This window comes from Pempheris klunzingeri, chromosome 8, assembly GCF_042242105.1.
Source record: "Pempheris klunzingeri isolate RE-2024b chromosome 8, fPemKlu1.hap1, whole genome shotgun sequence".
In the NCBI taxonomy this organism is placed as follows: Eukaryota; Metazoa; Chordata; class Actinopteri; order Acropomatiformes; family Pempheridae; genus Pempheris; species Pempheris klunzingeri.
The window spans coordinates 12,382,508-12,394,224 of NC_092019.1; the positions used below are offsets into that span (position 1 = coordinate 12,382,508).

The window sequence follows — 11,717 nt, forward strand, 5'->3', positions numbered from 1 at the left end:
AGGAACAGGACAGAAAAGGATTATTGATGACAGAACAGGAAGAGGCTGTTACTAAGTGACCGACAAGAACCACAGCGTTTAATTCAGAGAAACACTGAAGATACACAAAGACGGACACAGATGGACACATTCCTCTTAGATGGCATACTGATATTTTAGTATCATGACAATCATGCAGGAACTTAAGTTACAAAACACATAAAACATGAAATTCTGTTTCATGTGTTTAACTCAAATAAAAAACTGTGCATGGTACTTACTTTACAGCTAAATAATTTTACCTTGTCAGCTACAGAGGTCACTTTAGGTTACAAACAATAAGTGCTGGGTGTAATTAATGATGGTAGAAACAAATTGGGATGATGGTAGCTTAAATGTTTTGTATAAAGCAGTCACTAAACTCTAAACATCATTAAATCATTAATCTGGGATGAGTTGATTTTGCGTCGGCTCTGTCTAAACTTTAACTAAAGACGAGGAACAGCCTGCTCTTTCTGTCTGTTTTGGTTAAATGTGAAGCAGGTAGTGAGTCACTATGCTGGAGCCAAACTGGCTGAGAGACATGAAGAATCATTTATTAAGAAGCACCGATCGTTCCCAGAAAATGTCAAGAAAGAAAGTAAGGCAGAGAGAAAGAGAGAAACCCTCGCCATTATGGAAAATGGTGAACACAACAACAGCAGCAGGACTAACCTCGCACTCATACACAAGCACGCACAGCTCGGCCTTACCGTGGTGGATGATGCTTTGGTCAAAAAGTTTCTGCATGATCTTGATGGCCGTGTCTCGGTCTGAGGCTTCCTTGTGTTCGATCAGCCAATCAATGAGCTCCTTGGCCACAAAGCAGTTGGGGTAAGTTCGCAGGTGGTGCCTCCGATCCTTGATCACCTTCCCCTCGTGGAGCCGCAGCCTGGAGGGCAGCAAACAGAAGACAGAGCAGAGAATAATTAGACGTAATTCCTTAAAGATAAGATCAACACTGTGGTTTTGATTTATTGCCAAAAGACTAAAGCCAATTTGAAATGTCAATCATAGTCAGAATTCAACCTGGAAGTAATAATAATGAGAGTAATGACAAATGTCTCATTCTCTAGAAAGGTGTAATCTAGTTATTATTCTACACGATTAAGAAAAGCTTCACAGTGTGCAGGGATGTATAATGTAACAACACGGCATGATGACACGACTCCCCTCTCGTGCTTCTATAGACGGCCTAAATGCTGGTTTCGCATCATGAAGGTGACCTCTTCTTGAACCTGGGTATTGTGAAACAGCCCACCACAGTCTTAGCCAAGCTTCCTGCAGCTAGCTAGTTCCACTCCATGCTGAGTCTGTGTGCAGCTGGCTAGCATCACTCCGGATTAGCAATGACAGCCCCGGTCCAAGCCTGCCCAGTAAGTATCCATGCACTGTTCTGCCAAGACTCGAGATGGGCAAACACGTTACAGACTTCCCTTCAAAGCAGATCTAGCATCATCCTCTCCTCCTCCTCCTCCTCCTCTGTTCAGCTTCACATGGTTTCAGTCTAATCTACCTAGAAATCATCTCAAATGGAGCTGGAAACAAACATATCCATCTTGCTGTTTCCTTATAAGAGGCTCAGGTGTCAGACTACTTCCTGGTGGTAGGTGTTCCTCTCTGTGTTGGCATATTTTTTGAAGTTGTGCTGTCTCAAACAATGATAAGCAGGAATGTGTCTGAATGAGTCTCTGGCTCCCAGTATGACTATAGGCTGAGTCCCAGGCTGAGACATTCACCGAGCCTCGCTCTCTATCACAGTCAACAAACGGCCCATTCACAACTATGAACTGGTCACAGGACTTCCTACAGCAGCTGCATGTGTCTGTGTGCCATGGTGTCTGCTTTTCAGCCCTGTGCCTGAAGCGAGTCAGCTCTAAGGTACAAGCAGGCCACATAATGCGACACAAATATGTATTTAAAAAACAGCCAGTGTGCTGTTATCTGCACCAGGTACCACGTCGCCTATGTTCCATGAGCGTGACTCATGATAAAATCAAACAAAAAACAAAGGTGTGGACCAGGTCTAGTTATTTTCATGAACACTGCTATTCACAAAATGACATTGACTGTGACTTTGTCACTCCATCATGTCATAAGTTGATTTGAACTATCAAATCAGACCAAAAGCAGGAAGTCAAGGTAAAACACTGAGGGAGAACATCAATCTGTCCAGTGTGTGTTTGTACTACACAATAGACTAACAGCCTACAGCCATGCTAGAGGCTATGTGAGACTGGACTTAAGTACAGCAGTGTTTTGAGCTCAATGTTCACCATGATCATAATGAAAAATAGAGCATACTGATGCTAAACAGGTGAAATGTCACTGAGGTTATTAATATTCATCCTGTGGGGGACATTAGTTTCTGTGCCAAGTTTCACAGCAATCCTTCAGATAGTTATCGACTTCCACTCACAACAGAAAATGTAATGCCTCATGTTGGCACTACAGGAAAGGTCAGTGGGTTCCATCCTCTGGGGACCATGAATGTCTGCTAAAATGTCACAGTTATCCATCAAGGAGTTGTTGAGATATTTCAGACACTTTTTAGTCACTTTTATTTTGGCTTTAATAGAGTATCTATTCCACAGTTTGTCTGTCGAGATCAAGTCTTGTGTGTCACAACCTTGAGTCCTTTCCCCCAGAGCAGCAGCGTCTCAGAGACAGAGGACTCTGGGATGGCCACCCTGACCAACCTTTCGTTCACTGACACCAGCCACACTGCCAGCTGGCAGCGTCAGGATACAGCTGTGCCAGGGACAATCACACACACACACACACACACTGAGTATATAGTGACAACAGGAAAAAGACACTGCTGCTGAGCAAGAGTGGACTGAAGAGTATGTCCAGACACAAACGATCAATCTCTCGAGGTGATGACAGTTACTTTTTATGGTCCTTCAGAAGAAGACAGTCATGTGCTTCTTCACAAACTCTAACTCATTGTATCCCACCCAGCTGGAAAACACAATCCAGTGGCGTATTTTTCTCGTAGTTCAGTGGGAGGCTGAAATTCCAGGCATTGGTGCCATGCTTTACCTACTGAGCTTCTATTCATAGCTGGGAGCGAAAACCAGCGAACGCCAACAGGGTTATGGGGCCTTTCTTTACATACGGTAGGCCAAAGGGTACAGCATGTCAACAGCACTGGCAGGGTTAGCAGGACAATTACCTGATAGCAGGATAATGATACAAGGTTAGGGGGTTGATCATTCCCTGTGCCGCTCAAAGGGCACAAGAGAAACTACTCATGCGTTAAGTCCTAGAGAGGGTAAAGCAACACAGGATCCTGCAGCAGTGTGGACGGGGAGGGTTGTGCATGTGTGGACGCCTTTGTTTGGCTGTGCACGCTGCAGTGGAGCTGAAGCTGCCTGTGGTGCCAGTTTGCAGTGAGGGAGAGCTTCATGCATGATCATTAACCTGCAGCCAAACATGCCTGCAACACCCACTTGTCTCATTCAGTCTATCATGTCCTGTCATGTCCTCATTCATCCTGATCTGGGCCACACAAGAAAAAAAAAAACATCATGCAAGATTGAGCATGAAAACTACAGATTATTAACATGTTCACATATTATCAGGCGTGCAAATTTGGTGGTAAGTTTGCGGGCGGACCTGAGAAGCAGCACACCCGGGGTCACCCACCGGGAGCGACCGACCTACCTGAGCTGTTCTCCGGTGACGAGCACCTCGGCCAGCCGCTCCAGCTCTGCAGCCTTCTTCTGCATGGTGTTCCCGATCCCGTCCATCTCTCTGCTAACACAAGAGGCACACACCAGGGGTGTTTGGTTGTTTTTTTTGTTGTTGCCAAAGGGCCACACACAAAGGCATCATTCTGCACTGGGAAAATGCACCAGCCTTGCATGTTTTTTTGTAAATGAGTAAACATGCTGTGCAGCAGAGTGCGGACCCGTGGCTCTCTAGCTGACAAATATACAGAAAGAGGAGCGGATGCGTTGAACAACAAAGGCGTGCAAGCATCCACGCGGCGATGGTTACAGAGAATAAACAACGCACTGACACCTCGGATTTTGCTCACCCTTCAAGCACCATGGAGAGGGAGGAAAGAGGAGATTATCTATTATTCCTTTGATGAATGAGGAGGGGAGGCTATTCCATGCCAGGAAACACATGCAACAACGGAGGCAGCCAGAAGTCTCAGCGTGCGAGCAGCTCCATCAGCAGCAGTCCACTTGTAATTCCTCGAAAACCTCCAAAATGTCTGCACGCATGCATTCCCTTTATGAACCCTCTCCGTTTGTGCGCTGCTGTTCGGATGCGTCGCTCGGAAGGACAGCCGAGGGGTCCTCAGGGTGCAGGCTGTCACTGACACTGACACACCACAGGGGGATGCGTGCACGTTTCTCTCCACGGTGAAGTCAGTCAGCGCCCATCCACGAGCCTCCGCACTGGCTGGACGCTGCTATCGTCAATGGGGGAGTTAACCGGGAGGGGGGCGGGGTTACAGGGCTGCGTGGGAGCGCTCGATTTATACACCACGATTGTGTGTTTTACAGGGGTGGGACTTTGGATGTAATTTGACATCATTGTGTAATAGTTTTTAAACCTCTCTTCTTTACAAGCGTTTTTTCCACTAACGAAGGGTTTATTACATAGTGAGGAAGTGCAGCTGAGTTGAAGTAGGTAGGATGGATAGAGGGTTGGGGGATGAAGAGGGGATGAGGGATGAAGGGGATGATGGGGAGAGGGATGAGGGGATGAAGGGGAGAGGGCAAGAAGGTAAGGAATAAGTAGACTGGCAACATGAAGTCAGGAGGGAAGCTTTTTTTTAAAAAAATAAATAAAAGTAAATGTTTTTCTGAAAAGATTTGTTGCATCATTTTTGTTAATAATGGTGGCTGATCGCCTTATGGTCAATAAAAAGGGACATGTCACCACTTTCTTATTCCGCTCTACAACTGGGAATGAGAGACATTTAATCAGCTTTTCTCCTTCCCACTCACCTTTCAATCCATTTCACTCAAAGTGCAAGCAATGAGTTTGTGATTAAGTCTGATATTTTTTCATAACTGCTGAACATATTTCCGAGGAGCTTTATTTTTTTACATTGAATGCACCAGAAATCCTAATTTTGAACATTTAATCAGTGATTCCCAGGAGGATCTCTTGCGAATCAGCATCCGCTAAATGAGATTGTTTTCCCTGAGCTGTCAGTGAGATTTCACCTGCCTGAATGTCATCTACTTCATAAAATGCAAATATTATACACCCAGTAGTAAAATAAGATGTAAATGTAATGGTCACAGCTAAAATTGTCATTGTAGCAACTCAGCACACAGCATACAAAAAGAAAACAGCTGGCAATTCATCTTGTAGTGAAAATTCCATATGTTGATCATCCCAAACATCTTTCTTACAGCTCTATGGCCTGTCCAACTAAGTTCAAGAAAATACAATCATAGGCTATCAAAATATCCTGTCAACATGAAGAATCACAAATTATATGTGGAGGATTTATCTTTAAAAAGATGAACACATTTACTTGTTATTCACAACAATCACAGTAACATGTGAAACAGACAAGTTTCTGTAGCTGAGGTAAAACATAAAACCAACGCTTCCACCCAGGACAGATGAAGTCATCTGGCTGTTCATTGGCTGTACTAGTAAGCATGTAGTGTGTGTGTGTGTGTGTGTGTGTGTGTGTGTGTGTGTGTGTGTGTGTTTCAGAAAAATGCCATACTACTATCTCTAACCTACATACAGTGGTGTGAAAAAGTATTTGCCCCCTTACAGATTTCTTCTGTTTTTGCTTTTTTGTCACACTTACATGTTTCAGATCACCAAACCAATTTTAATATCAGACAAAGATGACCTGAGTAAACACAAAAAGCAGTTTTTAAATGATGATTTCATTTATTAAGGGAAAAAAGCTATCCAAACCAACCTGGCCCGATGTGAAAAAGTAATTGCCCCCTAAACCTAATAACTGATTGTGCCACCCTTGGCGGCAACAACTGCAACCAAGCGTTTGCAATAACTGGCGATGAGTCTTTCACATCGCTGTGGGGGAATTTTGGCCCACTCTTCTTTGCAGAATTGTCTTAATTCAGCCACATTGGAGGGTTTTCGAGCATGAATGGCCTGTTTAAGGTCATGCCACAGCATCTCAATCAGATTTAAGTCCTGACTTTGACTAGGTCACTCCAAAACCTTCACTTTGGTTTTTTTGAGCTATTCAGAGGTGGACTTGCTGGTGTGCTTCGGAACATTGTCCTGCTGCATAACCCAAGTGCGCTTGTGCTTAAGGTCACGAACTGATGGCCGGACATTCTCCTTCAGGATTTTCTGGTAGAGAGCAGAATTCATGGTTCCATCAATTACGGCAAGTTGTCCAGGTCCTGAAGGAGCAAAGCAGCCCCAGACCATCACACTACCACCACCATGTTTGATGTTCTTTTTCTGAAATGCTGTGTTAGTTTTACGCCAGATGTAACAGGACGCACACCTTCCAAAAAGTTGCACTTTTGTCCCGTCAGTCCACAGAATATTTTCCCAAAAGTGTGGGGGATCATCAAGATGTTTTTTTGGCAAATGTGAGATGTGCCTTTGTGTTCTTTTTGGTCAGCAGTGGTTTTCACCTTGGAACTCTCCCATGGAGGCCATTTTTGCCCAGTCTCTTTCTTATTGTTGAATCATGGACACTGACCTTAACTGAGGCAAGTGAGGCCTGCAGTGCTTTAGATGTTGTTTGGGGTTCTTTTGTGACCTCCTGCATGAGACGTTGATGCACTCTTGGAGTCATTTTGGTAGGCCGGTAGTCCTAGGAAGGTTCACCACTGCTCCATGTTTTCTCCATTCGTGGATAATGGCTCTCACTGTTGTTCGCTGGAGTCCCAAAGACTTAGAAATGGCTTTGTAACCCTTTCCAGACTGATAGATGCCAATAACTTTGTTTCTTGTCTGTTCTTGAATTGCTTTAGATCGGGGCATGTTGTGTTGCATTTTGAGATCTTTCAGCCTACTTCATGTTGTCTATTTAAGTGATTTCTTGATTCTACAGCTCTGGCAGTAATCAGGCCTGGGTGTGGCAAGTGAAATTGAACTCAGCTTTCAAAAATGTGGTGAATCACAGTTAATTCATGATTTAACAAGGGGGGGCAATTACTTTTTCACATAGGGCCAGGTTGGTTTGGATAGCTTTTTTCCCTTAATAAATGAAATCATCATTTAAAAACTGCTTTTTGTGTTTATTCAGGTCATCTATGTCTGATATTAAAATTTGTTTGATGATCTGAAACATGTAAGTGTGACAATAAAGCAAAAACAGAAGAAATCTGTAAGGGGGCAAATACTTTTTCACACCACTGTATACACAAAAAAAAGAGTAAAAACCCGAAGGTTTTCAAAACATACTCAAAACTTTTTCTATCTTGTATCCTGTGTTAGATTTCTCTGCTGGTGCCTTAGAAAAAATGTTTATTAGAAGGATATTCATATGAGATGAACAAATTAATGGCTCTCGGTCAAGAGATGTGTGAACATACTGTTCTTTATCTGTGGAGCATTTCACAATGTAATTTAAAGCTCAGCATTCAAGAGAATCAGTGTTCACTCAGTACGTAGAGAAATGGGTTCATGACTTGTGGACTAAACTTAAACTGCATACATAATGAATGGTACATAGAATTATGTTGTATATGATTATCTTAAAAGCAAAGAGAGTTGTGTGCCTGGCTGAGCAATATTTTATCAATTAGACAGAGATTACAAAAAAATCTTTTTACCAGGATAAAATGTGAGTATCTAGCAGTTTCATTTTAAATATGCTATTTGAAGGAATGTAGAAGTTCTTTATGATCTGATAATATTTTTGGTTTTGTTTTATTTTTGCTCTTTTTTTGTATATATTATGGAAGATGTAGGTTTTGTAAAATAATGGTGTCTCGAAATCCCATGTCGGATGGGCTAGAGGTTTAGCATGACACAGAAATAAAAAACTAAACTAAACATATAAACTATACACATGTATGACCACATAAGCTGTTGTATGTGTTTGACCTGAGGAGCAAACTAACAATGAAAATAGAACAAAACCCACACTGCAAAGACTGAAAACCACAAAATGTTCAAAGCTGTCACAGATATAATGCAGCTGTAACCACCATGACGTCACCCTCTGGTTTGGTGGCTGTCATTTTCAAGTCTCTAGTTTGGCTTTACGGGCATCACCATCTTGATTTTGGAACCACAAATGGCGTTCATTCCACAAACACCTCCGTGTCTGATTGGTTAAGTATAGGCATGACCCCCCCTGATTGGTTGGTCACAAGGTAGTCCCACCCTTAAGTATATTCTGCTTTATCACCAGCTTTGCTCTAAATGAGACCATAGTTTACAAAATGAACATCATGCTGTATGAAACTGGCGACTGAAACTGATTAGGAACATGTTTACTCTGGTAACAAATCAAGTGAGAAGTGGGCTCATTTTCTCATAGACTTCCATACATTCTGACTTCCTCTGGTATCAAAGCAGAGTCATCTCCTGCAGGCCATTAGAAAGAATGCAGCTTTAAGGCACTTCCGCTCTGACTTCACTTTCACACTGACACATGGTGGGGCCCTGTTTGTGCCTCTTCAACAACTTTAAGGCCTCATTGACCTGTGGCTCTTGATATTTCAGGTCTTTTGCCAGAAACACTTGACAAGAACAAGTATAACTTAGTGATGGAGGGATAATTTATCAAAGTGCATCGAGGCGTTTCTCCTCCATAAACAGGAAACTAACCACACCATTGCCAAGCTCTTGGTTGAGGAGTGGGTTTGTCTGTGTTGTGTAGTATTCATACCGACCAGGGGTGAAATTTCGACTCAAACCTGTTTAGAGAGATGTGCCGCTTGTTGAACATCACTAAATGGATGAATGAATGATGGCGAATCCCAACAATGGCTACCCAACATCCAACGTCAATCTGAGGTCTCCTTTGGCTCAAACTGGATCCATTCTGAGTGTGCACAGCCTGCTTGGATAGAAACCAGGGAGATGAGGAAGGGAACTGTTGCCTATGGGCCATTGAAAAAGGGAAGCCACTCCACAGCAGCACCAGTGTTGGTGGGAGTTCAGAGAGCCTCGATCCTCGATCAAGTTATAATCTCAAAGATTTTCAGTCAAGTAAACAAAGTTATTATGTCACCATTTAGGGCTGAACGAGTTAATACTATGATGATTGGTCTGATGAGCTCAGTGACTCTGACCTGCCCCTCCTCTAATGAATGTTGACTCCACACCCAGTTCATAATAATCAAAGAACACTGCAAATGCAAAAGCCATTTTGCTTTGTGTCTTTGTGCACCTTCAACAGTAACGATGTTCAAGAGATTCTGAGATGAGAGTGGGCCCGTATCACGTGACATGCATGAGCGAATCACGCCCCGGTCACGCGTAGCCAATCAGCGAGCAAATTAATGATGGAGAAAAAACTGGAGCAAAAAGGTAGCAAGAAGCCGAGTATCTTCTAATTGCAGCAGGTATGGGTTGCAAAGGACTGAGCCTGCAAGTATTTTCACCGCCTCTGGACCACTTGTGTGCGTCAATGACACCAAAGTAAGTGCGCATCCCACCTGTTCATGTATTCACATGTCTGAGTGCCTTAATGCAGCCTCGGTTGGACCAATAATTAGATGTAACAAGCTTCATGTTTCATGCACATTAAACCAGAGGCGATGTAGAGACATTTGCACTCTCTTCAGACTAAATAGTGCGCAGTTATTTTAGCAGACATTGTAGAGGAAAGCGATATCTGATGTTCCAGATAAGTTATGTGAGTTCTCTTCAGTGTGTTGCAGTATTGGAGCACTTTTCTTGTTACATTTAATTGTTATATTTGATTATAAATATAAATACGTAGACCTTGCCTGTTCTCGGTGGACACCATGTGGACGGCTATTATCCTGGACACTTAATCTCACGTACAGATCACATTTTCCCATGCTGATACACTTTGCTGGAGCAGAGCTGACAGATCCGCAGAGGTTTTCCCTCTACTGGTTGATCTGTAAACTACGGCGGCCGAGAGGTGCGGCGTAAAACCATGGTGTGAATCAGAATGAGAAACAAACTTTATTGTGGTTATTGTAGAATAGCATACAATATAAATATAAACCATCCATCACTCACATGATATATCCGTCTCCTCTGTTTATATTTTTGGTTTTTTTAAAATATTAGTTTCTTTCGTCGTTGATACTGCAAGTCTGACCGCGACATCTGCTGGGCAATGAAGGCATTGCCGGTCACGAGATTTGCGAGATTTGCGACGGAAGTAGGCCTTGTGTTTCGACATAGAGAGACAATGTACGAGCCAGTATGCTTTGTTGATTTGAAAAATATAAATGGTTTTTAAGAAATTACGTGCGGGCCAGTGGCGCAATGGATAACGCGTCTGACTACGGATCAGAAGATTCTAGGTTCGACTCCTGGCTGGCTCGTATCTTTTCTTGTAGCTGAAATGAACCGTAGCTGATATGGATGATTCGGCTGCCACCGGTTTTTTATTTTAATCTTACTATAATCAGTAAAGATGGATTTATTTTATCTTAAAATATCCTCAGGACCGTGACAGAAGGGGTATAACGTCTGTTCGTGTCATTCAACGTTCTTCGCCTGATCCAAGACACTGATCCACTTTTAATACTCAAACAGAGTTGCAACATTATCACATGCTAATATCAGCTTTATGATAATTTGATTTTTTAACGCTGTTTCACTTTGATCGTGTCACTTCTTGCTGCCTGTAAAACTGGTGTATTCACTTCGACAGTAACAGCCAATCACGTTTCCGCTTGCTGCCACAAACCTGGTTGTTCTGGCCAATCAGCGCTCGGATTGCTACCAAGATTTCCCCTAGCAACGGTTGTCATGAATCCTCTAAAGCTACTGTCAATACAAATGAATTGGCAAATATATGTTTTGTTTTAAAATAAATAAGCTGTTGTTCAGTAACGTTAGCGACTATTTAGCGGTACCAGCAGTGTATACAGCTTAGTCTTCTTCAGACTTCCTACTAATATTACGTTCGTAAAGTCAGTTTAACGTTAACATTTATCACCACGTTGTTCCGTAAGTTCATTGTAAGTGAGTGGATAGTTACAGCTAATTCACCAGACTAAAATAACTTTGTAAGCTGTTTTTCATGGTATAATACTTGTCATAGCACGTATCGCTCCCTTTCAAGGGTTTAGCTCTGGCCCATAGTGACTCTGAGAAGCAGACATTTTGAGCCATTTAAAAAACATACAAAGACCAGCGTAATATAAAACTCACCTAAGCAGGTGACAGCTTTTATTTACAGAAGCCAAATTCAAACAATGTATGTTGTTGTCGTTCATACGTGATCACATACGAGTGAGGAACCAGCGGGATTCGAACCCTTGATCTCAGAGTAGCTTTCACTCAACCATAAAGCAGCTTTGATACACTAATAGGCATATACCTTGCTTTGAACTATATATGGTTGCTACGGTTACTATACTATTTGTCATTTCTTTAATATCATGTATAATGTAGAGAAAAAAGATGATAATTTTTAAGTATCTATCTGCAGCCAGTGACTCAATGGATAATGTGTTCCCTCTCCATTTAATGTTACTATATTCAGGAATCTGATATACTTTTAGTACTCATGGTTTTAACGTTCCCACATAATTACAAACTCTGTGTTTGAAATTCTG

General features: G+C 42.4%; 1 protein-coding gene and 1 non-coding gene across 3 annotated transcripts in view; one reads left to right on the forward strand and one right to left on the reverse strand.

Annotated features, from left to right (window-relative positions):
• The window catches only part of deptor (DEP domain containing MTOR-interacting protein), a 28,143-nt gene extending 23,758 nt beyond the window's left edge, over positions 1–4,385 (reverse strand). The window contains exons 1-3 of one of the 2 annotated variants that reach the window (XM_070834716.1): positions 4,064–4,385; positions 3,688–3,777; positions 732–910 (exon numbers count right to left, since the gene is read on the reverse strand). In XM_070834716.1, coding sequence (XP_070690817.1) covers positions 732–910; positions 3,688–3,777; positions 4,064–4,077 — 283 coding nt within the window. In that variant the 5' untranslated portion in view covers positions 4,078–4,385. Of the gene's footprint in view, positions 1–731; positions 911–3,687; positions 3,781–4,063 lie in introns of both variants that reach the window. The other variant, XM_070834715.1, reaches the window with a different exon arrangement.
• Positions 4,386–10,402: 6,017 nt separating this feature from the next.
• On the forward strand, positions 10,403–10,475 carry trnar-acg (transfer RNA arginine (anticodon ACG)). The gene has a single exon. It is a non-coding gene; the product is annotated as a tRNA-Arg (tRNA).
• The last annotated feature ends 1,242 nt before the right edge of the window (positions 10,476–11,717 follow it).